The 23,703-nt window shown below is 45.6% G+C and overlaps 1 protein-coding gene across 2 annotated transcripts in view; it reads right to left on the minus strand.

Moving 5' to 3' along the window:
* Positions 1 to 23,703, minus strand: part of ankrd50 (ankyrin repeat domain 50) — a 32,094-nt gene that overhangs the window by 1,789 nt on the left and 6,602 nt on the right. For both annotated transcript variants that reach the window (XM_079268534.1, XM_079268533.1), the window contains exons 3-4: positions 17,987 to 18,219; positions 186 to 3,730 (exon numbers count right to left, since the gene is read on the minus strand). In XM_079268534.1, the coding sequence (XP_079124660.1) occupies positions 189 to 3,730; positions 17,987 to 18,219 (3,775 nt within the window). In that variant the 3' untranslated portion in view covers positions 186 to 188. The remainder of the gene's footprint in view (positions 1 to 185; positions 3,731 to 17,986; positions 18,220 to 23,703) is intronic.

The following is a 23,703-nucleotide window of genomic DNA, read 5'->3' on the forward strand; positions in this document are numbered from 1 at the left end:
TGAGGCATTCTTCATGCAAGTCTGACTAAATCCAACTAATGACATTTGTGTTGAGTGCAGTCAGTTGTTAGCCACTGTAAGTTAATGTGCCGTCAACCTGACCTTAATTTCAACTTTCAGACAAATGCTTGATGCATTTCAACAAGAGCGCACACGGGAGGACTGTTTTGAAACGTATCTCTTACCAGCTATAATGGAGTCTCCTTTTTGTAGTTAAACCCAGGGTCTGATCCTTCAATCTGCAGTTTGAGGGCTTGTTTAAGGCTTAGCTCTGTTTCCCCTATGGGATAGTTCTCTAGCACATCCTGGTGGCCTCTGTTCTGTCCAGTCCGAGGAACTGATACCCTACTCAGGAAAACCTGATTACCCTGTAGATGATAGTTGGGGTTGGTCATGATGCCATTCCTCTTCTTCTCAGCAAGGCTCTGCTGCTGGATGAAGAATTGCTCTTGGCTTTGCCCCATTTCCTGCCGAATTGAACCACCAATCACAATCTTGCAATGGGGATCCTTCACTGAAATGTTCGCTACTGATTTGTTGAGAGCAATCCTCTTGTCAAACTGTGTCATCTCGTACTCCAGAACTTGACCGTGGGTTGATCCGCTGTTCTTGACTTTCTTCTTGTCTCCCAGAGCTCCTTTACTATTTGTTGTCCCATTTCCGGTCTTACTTCCCGTTGATGACTTGAGACCGGATTTTAACAGAGTCCAGTCAAAGTCATTGGATGGAGACGATGGCTGCTGACTGATAGACTTGGTCGTGGAGGAGGGGGACACAATAGACTGTCTGCTCCGGCTGCGAGGCAATGAGTGCTGCTGGATTTGTTCTGTGAATGTCAGTCCGTGGAAGCTGTCAATGGGCACAGTCTGGGCTGTGGCTGTGGATGATGTGGTTCTCAAGGAGGAGTTCTTTGAACTCTTGAGGGAATTATTTGAAAGGGAGGACTTCTGTCTGTCAGCTGTTGAATCAGGAGATTCTGACGGTGAACTGAAAGCATGGACAGGTCCGTTGGGTAGACCACGTCCAGACGACTGCATATCTCCTGCACCGGTGCTGCCAGAGCTACTGGATTTAATGGTGAGGGACTGCATTTTACCAGTCACAGTCAATGGGGTTTTCTCTTCCATGGTGTGTACTGGGGAGGGGTTGCAGCCATTTAAAGTTGTACCCCCATACTTTTCCAGAAGCTTTATGATCATTGAATGGCCACCTTTTGCAGCCACTCGCATTGCTGTGCGTCCAAACTGATCAGCGTGGTTGGGGTCAGCGCCGTTTTCAAGAAGTATTTGCACAACATCAATGTGACCCTCTTGTGCAGCTATGCCTAGTGCTGTTGCTCCCTGGTTACACGTGTGATCCACATGAGTGCCGTTCTCTATCAGAAACTGCACAACTTTCGTGTGTCCTTGCCACGCAGCAGACTGGAGGGCAGATCGCTTCTCATTGTCACAGGCATTCACATCAGCATGATAGTTAATCAGCAGCCTCACCATTTCAACATGCCCTTGCCAGCAGGACACGTGGAGGGCAGTTCTGCCCTCGGTGTCACAAGCTTCCACATTCGCTCCGTTTTCAAGAAAATACTCTGCCATGGCCAGCTGATTTTCAAGTGCCAATATGTAGAGTGTTGGGCGTCCGTCTGCGTCTTTGCAATCTATATCAGCACCGTGGCTCAGCAGCAGCTCAACAATGTCCCTGTGGCCTTCCAGTGCAGCCACCCTGAGAGAATTCCTCCCATCGTATCCCCTCTCGTCAATGCACGACTTGTTTTCCAGAAGAATTTGCACACAGTCATAATGTCCTTCTTGTGCAGACAATATCAGCGGTATTCTCCCATCATTATCAACCTCTGTACAACGAGCACCTTGCTCGATAAGGGCGTCGCACACTTGGCGGTGGCCCTCAAAAGAAGCCATGTGTAGCGGGGTCCAGCCTGCATCGTCCCTGTGGTTCTCGTCCAGACCTCTGTCCAGCAGAGTTCTGACCACCTCTACGTTACCCTGAGCAGATGCAATGCTCAGCACAGTCCTTCCCTCACTGTCGATGCTATCAACAGCAGCCCCCCAAAAGAGTAGTGTGTTGACAACAGAGGCATGGCCCATTGATGCAGCAGCAAGAAGAGGAGTGCGACCATTGTTGTCCGTGTGATCCACATCAGCCCCGCCTTCCAAAAGCAGATCAACTACATCGACATGTCCTTCATAGCCAGCCACAAGGAGAGGAGTCATGCAGTCTTTATCACAGTGGTCCACCTCTGCTCCCCTTTCAATCAGAAGGCTCACGACAGAAGCATGGCCTTTACTTGCAGGGACACAGAGAGCAGCGACTGAGAGGGCAGTCCTTCCATCCACATCTTCATGATTAACTTCGGCCCCGTGGTCCAAGAGGTGGTCAGCGATCTCTCTGTGTCCCATGTATGCTGCGGCGATGAGCGCCGTTCTTCCTTCATTGTCTGCCTTGTTGACCTCAGCCCCATGCTGAAGGAGGTTCAACACGATGTCTTCATGACCTCCCCAAGCAGCAGCTCTCAAAGCAGTTCTACCATCAGCATCAGCACAATCCACTTTGGCACCAGCATAGAGCAGAGCAGATACTACCTCTGAATGTCCACCCCAAGCTGCTGAGCGCAGGGCTGTCCATCCATCATGATCTGTGTGGTTTATGTTGGCCTCACAACCAATTAAGCAGTTGACCACTTTGGTGTGGCCCTGCCTTGCAGCAAGAGTAAGTGCCGTTTGTCCATGGTTGTCTTCTAGCTCCATGTTTGCCCCTCTAGATATGAGCAAGTTGACGACGTCCAGGTTTCCACTGTATGCAGCGTTGGCCAGCAGAGTTCTCCCACTGGAGTCACACTGGTTCACAGATGCCCCGTTGTCTAGCAACGTCCTTATTGAGTCCTCTCTTTCCAGGGCCTGTTGTACAATACACGACGCGTGGTCGTCCTCATTGTTTACATGAGCTCCAGCTTGGACCAGAAGTTGCAGGACCTCCTGTTCTCTTGGTATGGAGGCGGTCAGAGAGTCTTTAGCAGGAGTTCCATTCCAAACCATCCAAAGAGCCAGATTAAATGGCTCAATCTGCAGATTGGAATTGACAAGGTGCAGTGCAAATTCCTGCACTTCGAGTGGTTTGAGCTGCTTTGCCCGGCAAGTAAAACTCATCGCCAACATTCTATGTCCCTCTGCTGCATTGCACAAGTACTTCTGGGTGCAATGCTTGACATCAAGTAGCCACTCTGCAAAACTGTAGTGAAATAGGATTTTAGTACTCCCAAGGCCATCGACCAACAACTTGGAGAGAATGTCCATCTTTTTCTGAAACTCTTCCATAGTCAGTGTCATGTTTTTGGTCCAGACTGCATGGTACAGTTCCTTGACCGTAAGCGTCCTGCACGTTGCCAGGATGACATTAAGGATTGGCTGGACTTTGGCAAACTGTTTTCTGACAAATAGTCTCTGGCAGAGCCACAGGTAGAGGCCATTGAGGGTGCCAGGGATGTCACGGATCTCGCGAAGCATGATAAAGTTCTCCACCACGCCATCCAGCACACGCTCCAGGTAGAGGAAGCAGCCACTGCTCTTGATGTGGAGTTGGTTGAGCATCTCGGCTGTCTCCTTGGTCAGGTGCTGCCTCAGGGCCTCCTCCTGGTCCAGCCTGTGGAGGATGTACTGTTGCACATCCTTGACGATGTAGGCCTTGCGCAGATCATCGAGGCTGATTTTGCGGAATCCTGTAAGAGAAGAAATGGACATTAGCTGGGTCTGATAATGAATGGATAATATGTCAGGGTGATCTAGAGCAGTGATTCTCAACTGGTGGGTCGCGGACCCGTTTTCAGTGGGTCGCAGGCCTTTGCCTGACAAAAATAAAAGTTGTGATTTTATTTTGAAGGGCATTTTTTTTATGCAGCGGAATTATTCCAGCATTTACGGGACTTGTTCAGCGGTGCAGGAAAAACACAGACCAATGCGTTGTGAATCACATCACGTGAATATATACGAGTATATACAAGTTTCCTGGCTTGAGTGAGATGTACAAACACCGTGACACACGGGGAGAGACGAGGATATCGAGAACAGAGCAGGACTATTGTAGTGTGAGTTGTGAAAGTCAAATCATAGGACGATCTCCAAAAGAGAAGAATGTCCAGAGAGACCACAGTCATTAGACTCTGACTGGACAGACTCATAGAGGTGAATTCGTCAAACACTAATTTCTCTTTTTAGAAGATGAGAAAAATATAATATTGTGGCTTGATCACTTCACCCTGAATGAACTGAATTTAAAGCTGCAGGGCAATTCAGTGAAAATAAGTTTTCTAAATTGAATTTCGTTACGTAATTTATTTTTTAATCCAGCAGTTATTTAACTTGAAATGAGAAGAACATGTATTCATGTATTTCTATGTGTTATTTATAATCCATCCAGTTCAATTTGAAAAATATAATTGATGTGTACTTTCTTTATTTGATTTGACAGTTGTTTACTACACAGATGTTACTACTACTAGACTTCTTGAATATAGATGTACCCAAATAAGTTTTCTATATATATATATATGTGTGTGTGTAGTGTAGTGTAGTGTTACTTTCCCCACAGTGCCGCTTGAGTCATTATATTATTTCTGACCCTGAGATCATACCCAGTATTTATCCACTGATCTTTCACCTTTGGATAATTAGTTTAAGCCTACCCTTAATTCCCTATGGCATAGGATTATTAACAGTAAAGCCATGTTGTTAAAAAAAAACCTTTCAGAGGAATTGAGTGCATAACCCCTCTGGCTGCTGGAAGCAGACATGATCAGCAGGAGTCCACGATCAGTTAAGTCCTTAAAGAACTCAGGAAAACAAATCATGGATATTAGTGCACTAAGTTGTGTCTGATGCAGAGGCAATTTCGGCTGTAATAATTTGTGTGCCTCGGTGAGAAAGAAAACGGCAATAATTTCAGTAAAAATATGACTGAAATAATGACTACATATACATAATACTAAAATATACCAGTGCTGTTGTTTATCCTTGTACAGCAACAATCAAATGTATTGTTCCTGATCAAAAGACAAACATTAAGGGAAAGTACCAGTCTTAGCGCAAAGGCTGGTGACTCAAATATTGCATACAATAGTAACTGTGACGAAAAAACCTGTTCTTTCAACACTTATCTTGGGGTGATTGATGATCTAACTCGTTCATTGACTTTAGAGGTTATCAGCACTTAATCAGCAGGAGCAGGTCTGTGGCAGGGGCTGAACATGTACAATAATCGAAATGGAGGAGAGCATTGGAGACATTTTCATGCCTGGAGCACATCAGTGGTCTGTAAAACATCTCTCCAGTGCCTCACTCATTATCGTTCTACATGCTCCCAGGACAGAGCTTTAGAAATTATCACAGTGGGTGTTAATGAGTGATCTTTAATGGAAATTCCTCTCTGAGACGGGAAGAAATGGCTCCTTAATGGCCTTGGCTAATGGGCATAAAGTGAAGTTTCCTACATGTTAAAACAATCTGCTCATGATCCGTGCAGCCAGCAGCCAGAGGGCAGGGAGAGCATTTTTGCGTACATATATTTACAGTTCCCATGGTTCTCGGGGTTAATGGGACAGGAAACAAATGTCGCCAGAGGCTCCGTCAGTGTTATTGACATACTGTATTTCACAATGACTAACAGGCCTACTGTGGGAAAAGCAGTTGCATTTTCACCCTAAAAAGGTGCACTTTGCTGGGCAGAACAGGGACTGATCAACATTAACCTTTTCAAAGTAAGGCAAGTAAATCTCATTATTGCATCTCAATACTGATTGAATATTTCATGTACCAACAGGAAACTACTCTCAAAAGCTTTTGTTAAAAATAATCTGTCAAATTGAGCACCTGCACTTTCATCTTTAACGGCTCACTGGGTTGATTATGTAACACAACTGTTCCCCGGATATAATATGAATCAGACTCTGGTCACCGAGCCTGAGGCAGTGCTCTCTTCATCCGACTGCTATTGTATGTGTAGAAAAGACTGAAACGCTACTCCACATAGAGCCGATGCAAACCACAGCTGGAAGCCGGATAACAGACCCGACGAGTTCAACGAGCGATCCCAAGCAGGAACCGACAGTTTGGACAACAGACCCTGGTAAACAGAAGGAGCGGTGGGGTTTCTTTATCCTCCGCCTCAGAGTTTGTTTAAGATAAGCACGCCCTCACAAAATCTTCTTTTACTTTGTCCTTGAGGCCTTTGTTATGTTTCAATGACACCTCAGATACTGACTGTGTATTAAATCCTGTTATACATGTGGAGGAGATGATTTTGGTTCTCAGATTTTATTATGGGCACAAATTACCTACCATAAAATGTTTAGTGGCAAAGTTGCAACCCCAGACAAGTAGGGAGTAAGTTTATTACTTTATTGTAATATGGATGATATAGACGTACAAGTTTAGCTCTACAAGACTAAACTGGAACAAAACCCGAGAGAAATATAACAATAAAATAAAAACTTGTGTCGATAAATGTAATCTAATGTATGACAAGGGGGGAAGCTGCGCAAACATTCTAAATTAATGAAGCTGTAAAGAATCATTCTCCAACATTATACTTTTAAAGAGACCGAGATGGAGTAGTGCTCGTGAAATGTTTGTGGCTGCACGAGTCAACACTTTCCAAACAGTTTTAAGAAATTTCATGTACAAATCCATCTGTAGACTGAATGACTCTGAAAATGGGATCATAGTTGTTTTAACCAACATAAGGTTTAGCACCACACGCTGCCAGTCCCAGCTATGGCGACATTGGTACAGCTGTCTCTTTGTAAGGCATTGCTAGGCCTCTGTACTTTTATTGTTTGTGTCTGTCTTTTTATGTATCTGTCTGTATGGACCCCGAGTCTGAAATAAAGTCTATCGATCTATACCGTATAATTGCTCAATCATTACACAAACTCAATAGCCCCAGCCCACTTCCAGCCTGCCTTTGTTTTCAGTGTGTGTGAATGTTTTCCACCCTCCCTTCGGCCTGTTGTCTCCGGCTCCATGACCCCGTGTACCAGCTCCCACTCCCGTCCTGGAGAAGTCAAGGACATTACAAGAGACAGACACACTGCGAGCAGGCCTAGCAGCTGTAGGTAAGTAAGCACAGGCGAGCACTTCTACCTTTGAGTACTAAAAACCATTAGCAAGTCTTTTGTACAGTCAAAGTCTTTGCTCGGAGAAGCTGACCGATTCCTCATTGTGATGGCTCATTATGAGCCTGGCAATGGCATATTGCAGATTTGTATGAAAAGATACAGAAGCACTTGAAGGTACCATTTCTTTCAGAATGTGCATTCCTGTTCTCAGTGCACTCGCTACTCCTCTGGCTCCTGCTTCAAGCATTAAAGATCACTTTTCAGCCTATCGTGCAATCAGAGGATTTCTCTCTCTTTGTTTCATGGCAGGCTTTTAATGCTCCTTTGCTTGGTTTAAAAGGCCAAACTAGCTGGTGTACATGCATCTTCTGAGGCTAATGCACAATCACAAGTGCCTCAGTCGACAAGGACGCATCGTATCAAATTTGCATTTACAATTCATGTTTAAAGGCAGACATATGGTGCCTGGTATGATAGCCTGCCTATAGTGTGTGACTCTCTGAGGTCACTGGCTGGGCCTCCTACTCCTTCTGGACCCGGTCCTTCTTTGGACATTCTGGGTTTGCTCCAGTTAGGACAGGAAAGCAACTGGCTGAGAGAGCGGGGGAAGAGGCCATTAACGGGGGGAAATAAAGAACAAAAAGAAAAACGATTTGTCACTCCAGCAAAGTGTGGCATTTAATATTTTGTCTGGATGTTGATTTGTTCTATTCACAGGGGGGGGGGGGGCTAAGAAACACATTGTGTGCGCATTTCAGTCCAATCCTTGAGATGTTACTCGATCATGAGTATTTTCTCAGGGGAACAAAAGAGAAATGCTTCTGTGCTGTAGTTCGTGATAAACAGTCTCTCCAACATTCCACGGTCGCTGACACACCAATTATGAAGATACAGTGACTGGGAAAGCTGGAGGAGGAGACTGAAGAAAACAACTATTATTCATTTCTGTAGGCAAGAAGTGAAAGAATAGAACAAGCAAGAGCCTCCAGTCAGAACACATGAACAAAAGACATCTTTCAGTTGCTGTATCTGGAAGATGACCTACAATTTCCACTTAAGTCTTCAGCAGACGTCACTTCATGTGGCCTGGATGTCCGCGGTGAACTCACGGCATTATTACCGGCCCACTCCTGCAGATAAAGCACTAAAAGAGCCACAGGGGGAAAGTCATCCGACCTGCATTTGACGACTGTGGTGTAAAAGGAACTACTGCCAAGTACTACACAAGAACACAAGAACTTTCATTGGCTACAAATGTTTAAAAGCCTCCCAAGAACCACTTCCTTTCTTTCCAAAAACCCAACAGCCATGATGGTCTAGGTTTTGCACGCTTACAAGCGGGCTATACAAACTGTAGCCGAGTATTGTGTGCGTTCAGGCTATTTATGTGTGTGTGTGAGTGACGATGGTTAAAAGCTGAACAAAAGCGACTGCTAAACAAGCAACAAATGACACATTCATCGGGGTGAGGGATGCAGCTCCCGAGTACAGGCCTCTGAGCCAGCTGCCGCTCGTTACAGAACTGGAAACCAGTCACAAGAGACAGCGCCCCGCGTACAAAAGAGCGACTGTTTGCCTCCGAGATTCATTTTTCAGATGACAAACGAGGCAGCGTGTGTGCATGCGCGCTGAGAAATCAAGAGGTCGGAGCTCATCAACCGGGCTTTCTTCGAGACGGCAGCATCTCCGATTAGGCGCGTTCTTTACGAGACACCATCTTAGGTCATCTGATCCATAAAGAAAACAGAAACCCCAGACGTGCTGCTCTCTCCTCGGGCTCTCCAGTAAACCCAGCTCTCGACAAACGTCTGTTCGACAGCTGCAGCGTTCCGGGCTCCAAAAAACACGAGAGCCAACCTCCTAAACACAAGTATGTGGACGAGAGTCAGCGCCAACGGTCTGGAAACAAAACTGCTGCTATTTAATCCAGAAAAAAATACTGTTCCCCATTTGATTATCTCTCATTTCTACTCCAACAGCCGAACGGAGATAACACTTTCCACTTTATCTCGGATAAATGTGGCTCACTCACAAGAGAGGAGAGACAAAGCCAGGCACTGAGGAGCTGCAAATTATTCAAATATGCAAAGATAACCGTCGCAACCGTTGAAATTAGCAGCTGCGTTCTGTGTGTACTGTATATCTCCTGCCACGCTAAACGACCACCAGGCGAGACACTGAAATGATTACACTTTAACAATTTATTCATGTTGCGCTCGAGGCAGAGCACATGAAAAAACACTCCTGCCCCAACACGCCTCCTGCTACTTTTCCAACGGGATGTGAAAAGCGTTTCCAGTCAAACCCGTTGTGGTGCAACTGAAGTCACTTTTACGTTAACGTTCCTCACGGCTTCATTGGGAACGTGACAGAGCGAGCTGCATGCTGGCGCAGTATTTCCCGCCTCGAGACAGCGAGAGACGAGGCCAAAGAGTTACGACGGCGAGGGGGAGAGTGCTTTCTGTTCCCTGTCGCGCCGCGCCGCTGATGGATGCTCGGGGTGGCTTATGACAGTGGAACCACCGATACTTTTTCACATCGCTTTGATCACCTCGTGTTATTTATAGCGAACGCCGCTGCGCGTTTCCTCAATGCACAGGCATTGAATGACGGGGCGATATATAGTGGGACTCCTGCTATTTTTACTGGCCGTTTGCTCAAATGCTTTACGGGAAGAGTTTTGCTCAATGTTCATTCATGCCAACCGCAGAGTGTTATTATATGGTCAGATTATTTTTTAAGAGGGCTTTTACCTCCTTTGCGACAGGCTGATCTGATATGAGAAAAGATTGGTCTCTCCAACGCCTTCAAACTTTCAGTGTTTCCTAGTTTAGTGCACAAGAGATGATGTCTTCACCATGAATGTAATCTCTCTCTCTCTGCTTTCTGATAAACCCATCAAACCACCTGCGCAAAGAATAAAACATCAATCATGTGATCGTTCATGCACAACACACCAGGAATTATGACTTTTTTTTTTTTTTTTTAAACAACCAAAAGACTGTACACAGGCTTTTGAATGACAGGAGCTCATTAAGACGATGACAAGAGACTGAGTCATGAGGCTGTGCACCTGGTCACATGTGTGTGCCTTCGCTCACTCTATCCCAGAACGGATGTCTCTCCAAGAGAGCCGGAGCGATATATCACGGAGCTGCTTGCAGCTGCACACATGACTGGAAATTTCATCCATGGGAAGAGATCTCAAAAGAGAACTGAAATAACAAGAGTGTTGAGCCAGAAATACACCGATCGAACAGGACCAACAGCACATAACGAGCAAGAACTTCATTCAAACTGTCCATTCCCCAATTTCTGTAATCGTGGAAAAACTAGGGCGTGTACAGCCAATAACCACTCTTTAAAATATGACTCATGGTCCCAAGTAACATAAAACGTGTTCTATTTAAAAACACCTGCATGTCAAACTAAAATAAACAATTTGTTTATGAAGACACGCGGCGGCGGTCAGCCCCTGTAGTGCTCGGAATTCCACACGATATCACATGTCTTCACTCGCTGCCCTGTTTCTGTTCATCATTACACTAGCTGACCTCCAAGTGGCCTCATTTAGTCCCAGCAGCACATGTTTCCGTTCACCTGCACTGGGAGTCAAGCACGTCCGTCAAACAAGCCATTATCTGCTACCAACACACGGTTGCCAGGAAGGTCTGGAACCATTTTGAAGGATTTCACAGGGAAACGATCAGACGATTGGGGGATCGGGTACTTGCAAAGTCATGCTCGGCATGCAGGTCAAGAGGCAGTGTGGTATAAAAAAGAATTAAAACAACTTCAAAAGGAATTTACCCCGGCGGTAACACCAGCCAATAACGTGCCAGGAATGCAGCAGCATTTATTCAAGTAAATTAAATGAAGACTGAATTAAAACACCCTTCAATTAAAACTAACAAGTCGTGCTCTGTACTACGGCCTTGGAAAAAATCCAAAAATCTCAAGTCTGTGAAAGTGTGGCAGGGGCATGCCACATACCAAAGGGCATCACCTCGAGAGGAAAGAGGCCAGGCGGTTGGTCGGCCATGTTCAGAGTCATGTTACTGCAGGGGAGCACCCAAGGTGTTCGAGATACAGACACGGTAGACCTGTAATTTGCCCGGCTGTCAGACTGCACGGCGGTAAATTACAGTATTCAGCGAGGATTATGGTCTTCGGCTCATCCAAAGTGAGGCTCGACATGCAGCCTCACAGACGACAACCCATACATGAGTGCGGACATAAATCAGCTTGTCTGCGTAAGCCAATTTTAAGAAAGGGGGTGTCAAATAATTAAATATGGAGTCCTTGCTCTCGTTGGCCGGGCATCGAGACGCAGAGACGATCAATACTGAAAACACTAACAAAAGAGGACAGAGGGGTTTATTATGTTATAAACAAAAGGCATTTGTTGAATGCGCTCTTTGGCAATTTTGTCTCTCTGATGAAGGCCGCAGCAAAAGCCAAAACGTGTTGGAATTGGTTTGAAAGTATTAAATAAAAGGCCTTTTCATTTTCAGTTCAAAGAATGCCTCAAAGCTTTCAGTCCTGGAAAGTGTTCTTGGCATCTACTCTCTCGTAAAACTTTTACAGCAATTTTATTTTCATAGCTCAGTCAGAAATTCATCTGTTGCATTCGTACAGCTAAAGCGTCCCATCGTGTCAATGACGCTGCAAAAATGTCATTTACTGGGGCGTCGGTGAGCAGAGCCATCTTTGTCTGTCTTCGGGAAGCGTTCCAAAGCCCAGAAGGAATAAACCGTCCTCGCTGCTTTACGAGCGCGTTCGGGTTGTCAGTCGGCCAGAACATCCCGCGGCCTCCAGTGAGGTCTCGCATTTGACCGAAAAGAAAGTATACAACAACAACAACAACAAAACACACATCCAGGGAGATGTTGAGAGTTTTGTTGACCTTTTTCTGCAGAGGAACGACCGTACCCTGTGTCAGGTTCGCCCGCAGGCCTCGGGACAGAGGGCTGCTCAGAGAGGTGGAGGAGGGTTGAGCATACTTTTCAAACAGAGCTGCTCTTTTCATTTGTGATCATTGGTGGTAAATCAGGTCCGTCTCTCGGCGGGCTGGGTAAAGAAAGCCCCATTCACGGCGGGCAGAGTGGAGGTGGAAGATGTGGTTCCAGTGCCAGGGTGGGCTTTTCCTCCCTCCAACGAGACGCAAATACAGGAAACAAAAACACAGGCCCACCCCGGAGTCACAGCATTTCCTGAAAGTCTCGCTTTTATTGTACAATAGCTGTGGAATTTGCAATTACTTATCTTCTGTATATACTGTGAGGTACGGAAGAAGACCTGCTCAATACTTGTGGGTTTAAAAAAAAAATGTTCCTAAGATGTGTCATCTTAGGAAGGAAATGAATAAACCCGCTTAAAAATGCCTCACAGGACGAGCGTCTTCTTAAAGTGGCCACCACGGGCTCCCTGTGACATTCCTCAGACTGAGCCAAGAATATAACATCTTAATTACAGCTGTGATTCATAACTAACGGGGGCTTTTGTGTGTGGTTTAGTGTGTGTGGCTGTTTTCCACGTTTCTTGTCGGCACACACACACACACACACACACACACACACACACACACACACACACACACACACACACACACACACACACACACACACACACCAACGCCTGCCAAGTGCCCCCCGTGACCAAGTGGAAGAACAGAGTAAAATTGAAAAAGGGTGAAAAATAATGTTGTGTTTTATGATAGTGGAAATCAATCTAATTGAAGTGGCCGTAACACTGCAGAGCAGGAATGTGGTTGTTTAAGGGGAGCTATTATCTTTCCCGGCTGCAGCAGCACACTGATGCTATATTATTAGAACGACTGGCAATGCAGTCGACAGATCCATGCCTTCTCCATCCTTCCTCATCCCTCGCTCATGCTGGCTGTTCTCTCAAAATCACCCTCCCCCCTCTGTATTTAACCTATGTCTTTATATTAGCAGCACCTTTGTCACAGTTATATCGTCACAGTCAGCTTATTTCTGCTTTAGGGCTAAAATCTAAAAGGAATAGAGAGATTACTTTTGCTAAGAGTAAATATCAATATCACACTAATATCACAGTTGAATGTGTGTGGACTTACTGGGCAGTAATGTGCTACAAACATGCACCAGCCAAAGAAGTATTCATGAGTATATGCTGACTCTTTGATATACTCTCATGTTGCTACTGCAGTACTGCCTGCTACCACCAGGACAGCACCTACACATGCTTAACGACTTGAGAAACAGTGACTTTGACAAGCACGCACCATAAACGATATTGGGCAGATGGTAGCCATTACAGTCCAGTGATGCCTCCACACCATAAAAGGATCACACACTAGGATGGAGCGAATGCTGAGGGGGATCACGATTCAGACGACTCGGTGTGTATTTCAGCGGGACTAAGCAACGGGCTTTGGTTCTGTTGGGAACCTGCTTCATAATATGCTGAATGAGGCTAATCTAGAAGTTGAAAAAGTTATGGGAGCATTTCTGACATACTTTCTGTACATTTCTGAAATATCGTCACCTTTATCAGTCGTGTGGGGACATTTTTGAGGTATGAGCTGTGAAAACAAAAATACATGTCTGAGAGGCTGCTTCTATTTAAACCCCCTGCCCTCTCTTTCCCCTTGCTCTCCCTTCTGCCGGAGGCCTTGTTAAATTGGCACAGATTCTACCCCGGCTCCAAACCAAAATCGCTGTCTAAGTGTTTCCACTCCGCTACCCCTGCTGTGGCCTTACAGTAGCACAGCAAAGGCAAGCGCCTCTCCATAGGTCTGCTGTCACTCGGGGCGTAAAGAAGTAGCACAGCTACAGATCCACTCCGATGTTAGTTCGCCGCGGTGTTCCTTCACATCTCAAGACGGCATTTTTTTTTAAGTCCGTTTCAAAAAGATACCCCATGAAGACCGAGGCGTAATCAAAACTGAATGATCATATAATGTGAGTCAGCCGGCAGGATCCTCCATATTCCCGTACTCCTCACAACCAGAACGCTCTTTGTTTGTGGGGCTTTAGCCGAGCGGATGCGAGCGCGGCTTTCTGCTGCTGAAGTCAGAAATGCCTCCTTCTTCCTGCTCGGTCTCGGAGGTGTTGAAAACTTCCCAAAGCACATTCCACTCCGAGACAGACACGAGGAATAACAGTTGAGCAAGGAAAGAAGAATTCAGAGCGTCGCTCATGGGGGGGAAGCGGCATCTCTTTAAGAAAGAAACTGATGCAGACTCAAGTGAATTAAACTAAAATCAAAGCCAGCTAAAACCTCTTCAGAAGGATCCCAAATTCTTTCAGAAATACTAAAAACCATCGGAGCACACTTCTGGTCCAGCAACCTCTCTGCAAAGCGACCCCTCTGGTTAAAGGTCCTCGAGCTCCATTGACACTACATACACACAACCACAGCGCTCCCATCACCGCAGACCAGAGCACGCTGGGGAAACCCACACAAAGCAGGCCGCTCATATAAAATAGGAGTTGGCTCTGCACGGAGTGTGAAAGTGGAGTCTTTTGGCAGGTCACTGCCATCTCTGACTCGTCAACAATACGGAGGGTATTTTTAGGTGGACAGTTGGCTTCAATTTGATACTCTACAGCCCTTTGGTCTATTTTAGGACTATTGCTGCCGGAATAAGGAGTATTCACACTGCTGTATTCACAATAAGGCGCCCAAGCTAACGGAGGACGCGGTAAGTGGGTGAATGTGTTTTTCCTGCATGTCTATATCCGTCTATGTGTGAGGATGGAAGGAAAAAACAAAAGCCAGTCTCGCAGAAGAATCGCAAGAGTTGAACTAAAGGCGGAAGACTGAAGCTAGACAAAACAAAGAGGCCGCTAAAAGCCTCAGCCAAGGACAGAGGCCGAGACTCGTTGGAGGTCTGTAGGAGCATATTAAAGCCAATGGAACGCATGCAGAACAGCAACATCACATATGTCCTCCGCTCCCTGTTACAAGTGTGACTTTGGTTCTGTTCAAATGGAGACTCGTCTTTTAAATCAAACTGCTGGGCGATTGGAATGAGAAGCCCGACCACAGCTGGGCCGCCATTCAAGGAGGGAGTGAAAAAGGGGGATGAGAGCCAGTCCAAAGAGAAAGGAGGAAGGAAAAGAAAAGAGATAACTGCTGTTTATCAGATTGTTCCAGGATGAAATTCCCTTCAAACCGTATCAGAAACAGAAAAGAACAGACAGCTCATCAGCGAGCAACATCTGGAGAGGAAAGGCAAACAGGCAATCACAGAACTCCCTGAGATACCCAGGTACACACACACACTCCACTGTCAACTGTATGTGCAAATGCAAATAGAATCAGCCGATGTAATTCTGTGGTTGGGGCGAGACACGGCAGACAGCGCGCACACACACACACACACACACAGGATAAAGCAGAAAATACGATTTAATGCAAATTGCTGCTGAAAGGAAATCAAATATAAAACTTCGTCTCCGTCTGTGTTGTCTGTGGGCTCAAAGTTTTTGGAAAATGCTGTGAGGATACTTTACGCTACAGTCCGATGCCAATCCACAATCTAATCTAGCACAGGCACCTACGAACACGCTTTGATGTTGGAGGAGAGCGTGGGTGGGCACGTCTCTGCCATTATGAAGTGGGCAGCTTGCATCGCAGCTGGTTTGTGGAATTGGACGCACGACACACACAGAAGACTGAAAGAGAGTTCTGGTGTCCTAAAACCCGACTGTCAACACTGATCAGATCTAAACTACGCTTCCACCCGTCGGACGCCCACACTGCAGATTTCACTGAGTCCCAAACACTGCAGCCGGTCATTGACGACCTACTTTCAGTGAAGTTGTGAACGCGAGCCAATCATTCCAATGAGAGACAGGTGCTCTGGTCATGAAAACACACTGAACTACATCAAGAATTAGACACAATGAAAACACAAATGACAGCCATGTTGAAGGAGGCTTCCAGTCTGGACCAACGCAGTTTGAACTGACTCCTCAGAGCTGCATTCACTCCATTTGTGTGTTTAATCTGATTACATTTATTCTATGGTTAAAATGAAAAAATGGCAATTCACAGCATTGCAAACCATAACAATGTGATCATCTAAGAATATACAAAAGCAGATATGTTCAAGGCTATAACACCCAACTTAGAATCAATATTTTTGCATGCTCTCTTGGTTTATGTATTTATATATGTATAAGGCTGTACGGCCGTAATTAATATGGCAATTAGTTTCTTGATTCATTGTTTTGATATCAACATTGGATATTGGGGTGACACTGACTCAAATAGCAGGATTGAGTATTGGTGACAAAGGGGCCGATTCATTCAATTAGCTTCTATATGGACATACGATACACTGCCCTGGAATCTAATTCCTGTTTAACTTCTGAACCGTTTGTTGCTGCTTTAAAAATGGTAATAATTCCTGTTCATTTTGGGAGATTTTTTACTGGTACAATTCATCATTTTAACAAATACGAATGTTACATTTTGCTGTAGTCAGTTCCCTTACACATGAAAGACTGATCCCATCCACTGCCACACAGTGAGGCAAACAGCTTCTTGATTAAACACTGGCCTCGGATCAGCCGTCGGTGTGGGACGATACCCAAAGCCCAGATATCAGCACTGAAGACGATGGATCGGAGCGTCCCCATCAATCGTTTCAGCTGTTAAAATGTATAATATGAACTTATTCTGTGATGTCCCTACGGACAGCCATAGAGACAGTAAACTGGTACTCTAGTATGCACATTATCTGCATTGTTTTCCTTTAAACTAGCTCTTGTTAAAAGGCAGCTGGTCTGGAACATGCCCACGCACCAGACCCGCAGCATGTTTCTGAACACCAGGTATTGAATTCTCCGCCCACTAAAGGCTAAATGCTGGTCAACCCTGTCGGATGGGGCTGAATATCAGCAGGTGACATTTTAAGATGATGCCCTTTGAATGTCTGATTTGTGGACATTTCAATACACTTCCTAACATGAGACAAACATAAAACTAGATCATACCGGTTCCTTATTGGCTGCTCTATACAGCACACACACAACACGAGCAAAGCCAACAAGAAGAAGCCCAAGTCTCTCTTTACCTCGTGTGCAAATGACAAATTACAGTCCAGGATATTAACGGAACATTAATACTATTACTGTGACATTTTATGACACCATTACAGCTGTAAAAGAAGGAAGAACAACATGTAGCTCCTTCAGCCTTGAACCTGACTTCATGTATCACCCGAGTGGGGAGGAGCACAGAAACGACCGCTCAGACTGCTGGGATTTATTACGTAACGGTTTTAAGATGCGAGCCGAGGGCACCAGGAGCTCCCACATTCAGTGGATTTTGAGAAGGTAACACACACACAACGGCGCGAGTCTGCGGAGGAGCCTTCCTCCCACACACTCCGGTTCTTGATTATGCCAGCTCATCACCAGCGTGGTGGCTGCTGGCCTGACAGGCAGATAATAGCAGCTGGTTTGGGTGCGGTGTCATAGGACGTGAAGGAAGCTGCTGCAACCCTCACACAGGTCTGCAGCGGTGACCCTAATCTCTTTAGGCACGTCGCGATGGTAAAAAGCTTTTTGCGTCGGTGCTGTTAAAACGTCCGGGACAGAAAAAGGGCCGACGCCGCCGGCTCCGTGTGTAACCGCATTCTCAGGTGAAATGAATCCCATCAACACTGCCACTGAGCGGAAACAAACACGGAGCTGTACCGACATGTGCAGATATTGTCTCATCCATCAAACTGCTCCACTAACTTGTGAGTAACGGTATCGCAATTATTGTGACAGTGATATATTGATGCAACATGACATCAATTATGTGGATGTCACTTATTGACCAACGGTGTAGTTAATGAACGAGAGAAGCCGGACTGTTTACCTGTGAAGAGCTTAGTGATGGCCTTATTCTGCCGCCGGGCGGAGCAGATGAGCAGCAGCCAGGGAGGCAGGAACTCGTGGTGACTGGCCAGGAGCTCGGCGATGGTCCTGGGGGAGCCGACGGAGGACCTCTGCTCCCCCTCGCCCAGCTGACAGCCTTCGTCGATGGAGTCCACCAGCAGGAAGAGAGACTGCTGAGGAGGCTTAACACTCAGCAGAGGCAAGAGGACGCATCTGAGGACAGAAGGAGAAGAGAAAGAAAGTCGTCGTGTTTTTGTTAAACATTACCGAGAGACGGTACTTGTCTGAAGGCTTAATATAATCTGCGGTCAAAGTATGTTATAATTTCTAAACAAACTTGTCGGATAAGCATTTTCTTGTAAATGTGATAGTAAACTACTGTAAAGCAGTTGGATTTCCTGCTTACGATGCTAACTAGCATTAGGCTGCTGTTTGCCATTAATATCAGTGCTAAGTATTGGCAAGAATCTAGTCTTAGTTAGCGTGTCAAGCCAACAAATGCAAGGCTTCTACTGAAGTTACATAGTAGTGTAAGGTGTAATAAAGCCTCAAAAGCAGCAAACTTGTTTTTAAACTCAAAATTATTGTAGTAAATGTCAACTTGCTGTTGCAAATATGTGTTTTCGCACATGATGCTCTTGATGAACTTCAAATGAAACATCATTCATTTTTTTATATTCCGTTTAATGAGCAAAACATGCTTTTATGTTATTATCTTATATTGTTTTTATATTATTATAATATCACTATTATAATAGTATTCCTCACATTCGATCATTGCATTTGTACACATAACATTTACTTTATGGAAGTGTGTTTTCAAATGAACGTAAATCTTTTCTTGCACTTTATTTACATGTTGAGAACAATATGTTGTTCAAATGTTGTATTAACAAAGAAAACACAATGTAAAGATCTGGTTTGTTGTAATTCATTCGTGCAACATTGTTTCAATGCATCAAAATGAACTAAAACTCAATCCCCGTCAGATTACGGGTGAGTCGGCGCTTAGTCCTGATTGAAAGTCTGGCGTCGGTGAGCGCTTTCAATTTCATTTCATGTTTGGGCAGCAACGTAGATTCAATACTTAATCTGAGAGATGCTCTATTACTGTGGATCAGTTGCTATCTGAGGCGTCACACTGCCACTGCAGGAGGCGTAGCATCCTCAGTTCATCAGTCTCAATTGGTCGAGTGTCTCCATCCAACCACAGACTGCATCCATTAACAGGCCCACTGCCAGTGATTTGAGCTTGTAAAAAAACATCCAGAGCAGAGAGTCATTGATAATTCAGTGTTTGACAAACAACTCTGCCGAGAGCTAAATGTTCAGAGATTACATCAAAGACGTGGAGAGAAATGTGTTCAGCAACTTCCGTGACAACTTAACAATGCGAGATTTCGTCCGAGTCAAAGCTCGCCACATCTCCCTGCATCATCAACATTAATGTTTGAATGTGAACACCTATTAAAAAGCAGCCCTGTGGCATCCGGCGATAAAAGCGAACATGATGTAAAGCATTCTCCACCAAGCATGGCATCGATACTCGGCTGAGCACAGTTTAAACGCTACATTAACCTTTTATCAACGCCGAGCTGCAAGCCAGACGTGGAATCCACTTGCTCCAGCGCTAACGTTTAACTTCACACCTAAACGCTCGCTGGAGCTGGATGGCCAACACATGCACGTTTTGTTCTGTGGAGTTATGTTTGTTCTGGCAAGACCTCTGTTACGTCGTGACGGCCGCGAACAGTTTTGAAACAAACCGTAAGACGTCGGTTTGCTAAAAATGTCCCAAGACTCATAAAATGACTCAGCTCAACTGGCCGTGATGAAAGGATCTGAGGAATTCATATTAGAGACATTTTAATCTGGCTCTAGGTTCATTTAACTTTAAAAAAAGGGGGCTGAGAAAATCAATTAATCAAAACTTGATTAGACGGACGGCTTCAGGGCATCCCAGGTTTTCCACATAAACGTCGGTCACCTCCCAGATGACGGGACTCTTCACTACTCTTCTCGTATTGCACTGACATTGGTTGTAAGCAATACCTTTTACCTCACTGCAAAAAGCTGGAAATCAAAGGATTGTGGACTGCTCATTTCAACACTAGATGAACATTAACGAGTGAAAATGAACTGCACAGTTCAAATTGTTTTTGCAAAGCTTCTACAAACTTCAGCTTGTAATGAAACCTTTTTTTTTTTGAAGCAGTTTGAAGCCAGTAGCAGGAAAGAAATGCGTGCAACGTGCCTCCAACCTTCACGCTCTGTCGTCATGTTGCTCAGCCTTTCAGTAACACAGTCAATTACTCCATCAGATGGCTGCAGCCCACAGAGAACCTGCAGTGCCATCTGGGAGCCTTGCCAAAAGGAATGTCCATCCACAGGGGTGACTGTGTGTGTGTGTCTGAGGCCATGTTGCTTACTGAGACAATCAAATCCACAGTGACAGCAAGTGGGCAAAACAAAGGGGCATTCTTCTCTCACAATCCAGCTACTCTCGGGCTGTCAAAGAGTCAAAAGACGAGAACCGCGGACAAAGAAAAGTCCGCGGGACGCCGGGGACGGAGAGAAAATGAGCTCAGGAAAAGCGGATTTCGTTTTCCAGACACACCTGCAGCATAGCTGAGCCAGAGAATTAAAAGTTACTCGGCCACGAGCCGTGCTCTTGGACATTTGTGCCAGCTATTTTGGTTCTCGCTCAAGTGCTCCACATATGACCGAGCTGATGCCAATTTCTATTTCAGACAAGGAAAAAAAGGGGGGGGGGGGGGGGGAAGGGGGATGTGAAATGCATATAATGCACTCCCCATCTGTCGTGTTGTGGTCGCGGCCGTCACTCCCGCCACGATGTGCAGAGTGAAGCTTTCAGTGTGACGTTTGGTGAAGACGTCTGGGCCGACGGGGCAGCGCCGGGCACGGAGCCAGCGCCTCGCACATTTACACGGCTCGTTTTACGGAGCGGGCGCACAGTCTGAAATCCACGCCAAACACCACCACATAAACACCGACAGGGATACGGCAGAAGAGAAAACAGAGGGTGAGATGTACAGAGGGTAGATCACGTCCGGCCTCGACACTCCTCTGTTGATGAAGGACCGGCCAACTGGTGGAGTGGAGCTTCAGACCGACCGCTGCAAAGAGCGAGACTGACGAAGCTTTCCACCGCGATCGGTAGAAAACCAGAGACGGAGGACGCCTGCTCAGCATCTTTGCAAAGTCGGGACAGCTTACTGGCATGCAGTTGAAAGATAACAGCTGAATCATGCACCGGCTCAGCCGACGTGAAAGAGGCAACTATCTTACAGATTCTTCCCTCGTACCTCCTTGTGAGATTCCTACATTATGCATAACGCTGCCGCAATCAACTTGTTCAAAGTAATGAGACTGATGAGGACAATAAGAGCGATGCGAGTGGTGCTGAGAGCAAATGTTCTGAACAGCCCGGCCCAGACTCTTTAACTGTATTCTCCCCGGTACATCGGCCATATGCTCTCCTTATTTTTTATTAAGAACACAATTGATCAACATCTCTCCTGACATGAAGCCACTCTGCTAATATTTCATATCTCAGTGAGCCGTTTAGCTATGCGGCTGAAGTTGCAGTTTGGAATTCTGACGACTTTCTCTTTGAATGTTTCATCTCCTCTGTTTGTAGCCCCAGTAGCTGCCAATGGGAGTCCGTCTTTCCACGCTTTGATCCAGACCAACATCTCAACAACTACGGGAAGATGTGTACAAGACAGCCAGCAAATGATAAAGTGCCAAACAAAAGTATAAAATATATGTCCTGACGTAAATAAGGACTGTGTTCACTCCAGACAAATGTATAAATCAAGGGAGACATTTATGGAAATTGTATCATTTTGGAATTGATACAAAAAGTATGATCTCAGCACCAGTACAACATTCATGAGGATACCCAGCCGCGCTCTTCAACAGCTTAGACTCTCAGCCATGTTCCACCTCCGTCGGTCGACTACCTCACATACTGACATAACATCAGCAAACTCCAATCACTCGTGAACGGTCCTGTAAGTATTTAACAGGAGCTTGTTTCTGCCGTTCTTTAAGCATGCTGGACAATGAGAGAATCCGATCTCGGCTTAATGGCTTTGCACAATCAATTCTGCGATGGATGCCGAGCAGACAAAATGCCTCCAGCTGTCTGAGAAAAGGCGTCCTGCAGACTGCGTGGTGAGGGGCAGGAAGAGGGGTGTGTGTGTGTGTGTGTGTGTGTGTGTGTGTGTGTGTGTGTGTGTGTGTGTGTGCGCGCCAAATCTGGGTGACTTCCACAAAAACAACTTTAAAAAAATAAAGAAGCCCAAACGGTTCCATAATCCACCTTCACTAATGTCCCCAAAATGAAAACTGAAGTGGCTATCTGGTGATCAAAGTCTTGTGATGTTTTTTTATTGTAAACACCCTCTCATGGGACTGGTCACACACACACACACACACACACACAGTGATCACATTGTTTTTGTTGGGGGGGGGGGGGGGATGTTTTCCATCTTGGACTCTGAGTCATTCCCCACCCTTCAATTACATCACACCAGACTGCTGGCTTCACAAAGTGTGATTCTCTCTCGACTTGCCATCTTAAGTCAACTCAGCTACCTTGTCAACAGGTTGTTTAAAGCATCATATCCAACATTCAGAACATTAATATGATAATAATAACAACATATACTGGAGTAATGAAGTCTCTCTTCCTCTGTGTGTCGTTATCCAAGCTCCTCCTTGCTTTGTTGACAGTCGGGCCGGCTTTGATTACTTTTAGTACACGTTCGTGGGACAGGGATAACATTTATCAGCAGTCAAACGTCTTCACCGTTATAAAGCAGCCTATTAATGATTTGCTAAAGTGTAAACACAGCGCACACTTGGTTTGTGGCCAGCACGGCACACATACCTCGGATAACTATTCCAAACCCCCGAGCTCTTCCCAGCCCAGACGAGGTGTGCATTCCTGGCCAGCTATCCAACGCTGTCAAAGGAATCTGAAATTTCATCCTTTTCACCCCCCAACCCACCACAGTTTGTCTCCGAAACACTCTGCTCTCCTCCAGCTATCCTCACACGCCGTCTTTGTGTACACAAAAAGCCTCAACACTTGAATACACACTTTACACGAGGATTTGAACTCGGACAGGTAAACCTACCGCACGGTGTTCAGACTGGCTTTGCATGCAGCGATTCAACAGATTTCTGGTGACAAAGGGCCCAAGTGTGAGCTGTCTGGCTCAGACACGTTGTAATAACATAGCGCCGATACAACGAGACGACCATCCGGAAACAGTCTTTTTATATTTGATGAAAAGCTCTGAAAACACATTTTCTCAGTCGGCTTCTTGAGCCAAAACAGACGAACACATTGTGCCACAGTCAGAGCAGGACTGAGATTCGGGCTTTCTGTTTGCTGCATTGCTTCTCTCACTGCTTTCAAGTGGGCGGACTCAGTTGGGGGGGGAAAAAAGGCGATGTCACAAATATTGTGTCGACCAATCAGAGATCAGCAGTATTTGAATCAAAATGTGATGAAAGTTGTGGGATTGTTTGCGTATGTTGTGATCAAACCACACCCACACAGCCCATATGGAGGAGATTATTAGTGTTTAACTCTTCAGAAACACCAACTTAAGAGCGTCAGCTTCAACTGTTGCTTATTTCGTAATGAGTATGATATTATTA

The sequence above is a fragment of the Melanostigma gelatinosum genome (assembly GCF_949748355.1).
Source record: "Melanostigma gelatinosum genome assembly, chromosome: 5".
Classification (NCBI taxonomy): domain Eukaryota; kingdom Metazoa; phylum Chordata; class Actinopteri; order Perciformes; family Zoarcidae; genus Melanostigma; species Melanostigma gelatinosum.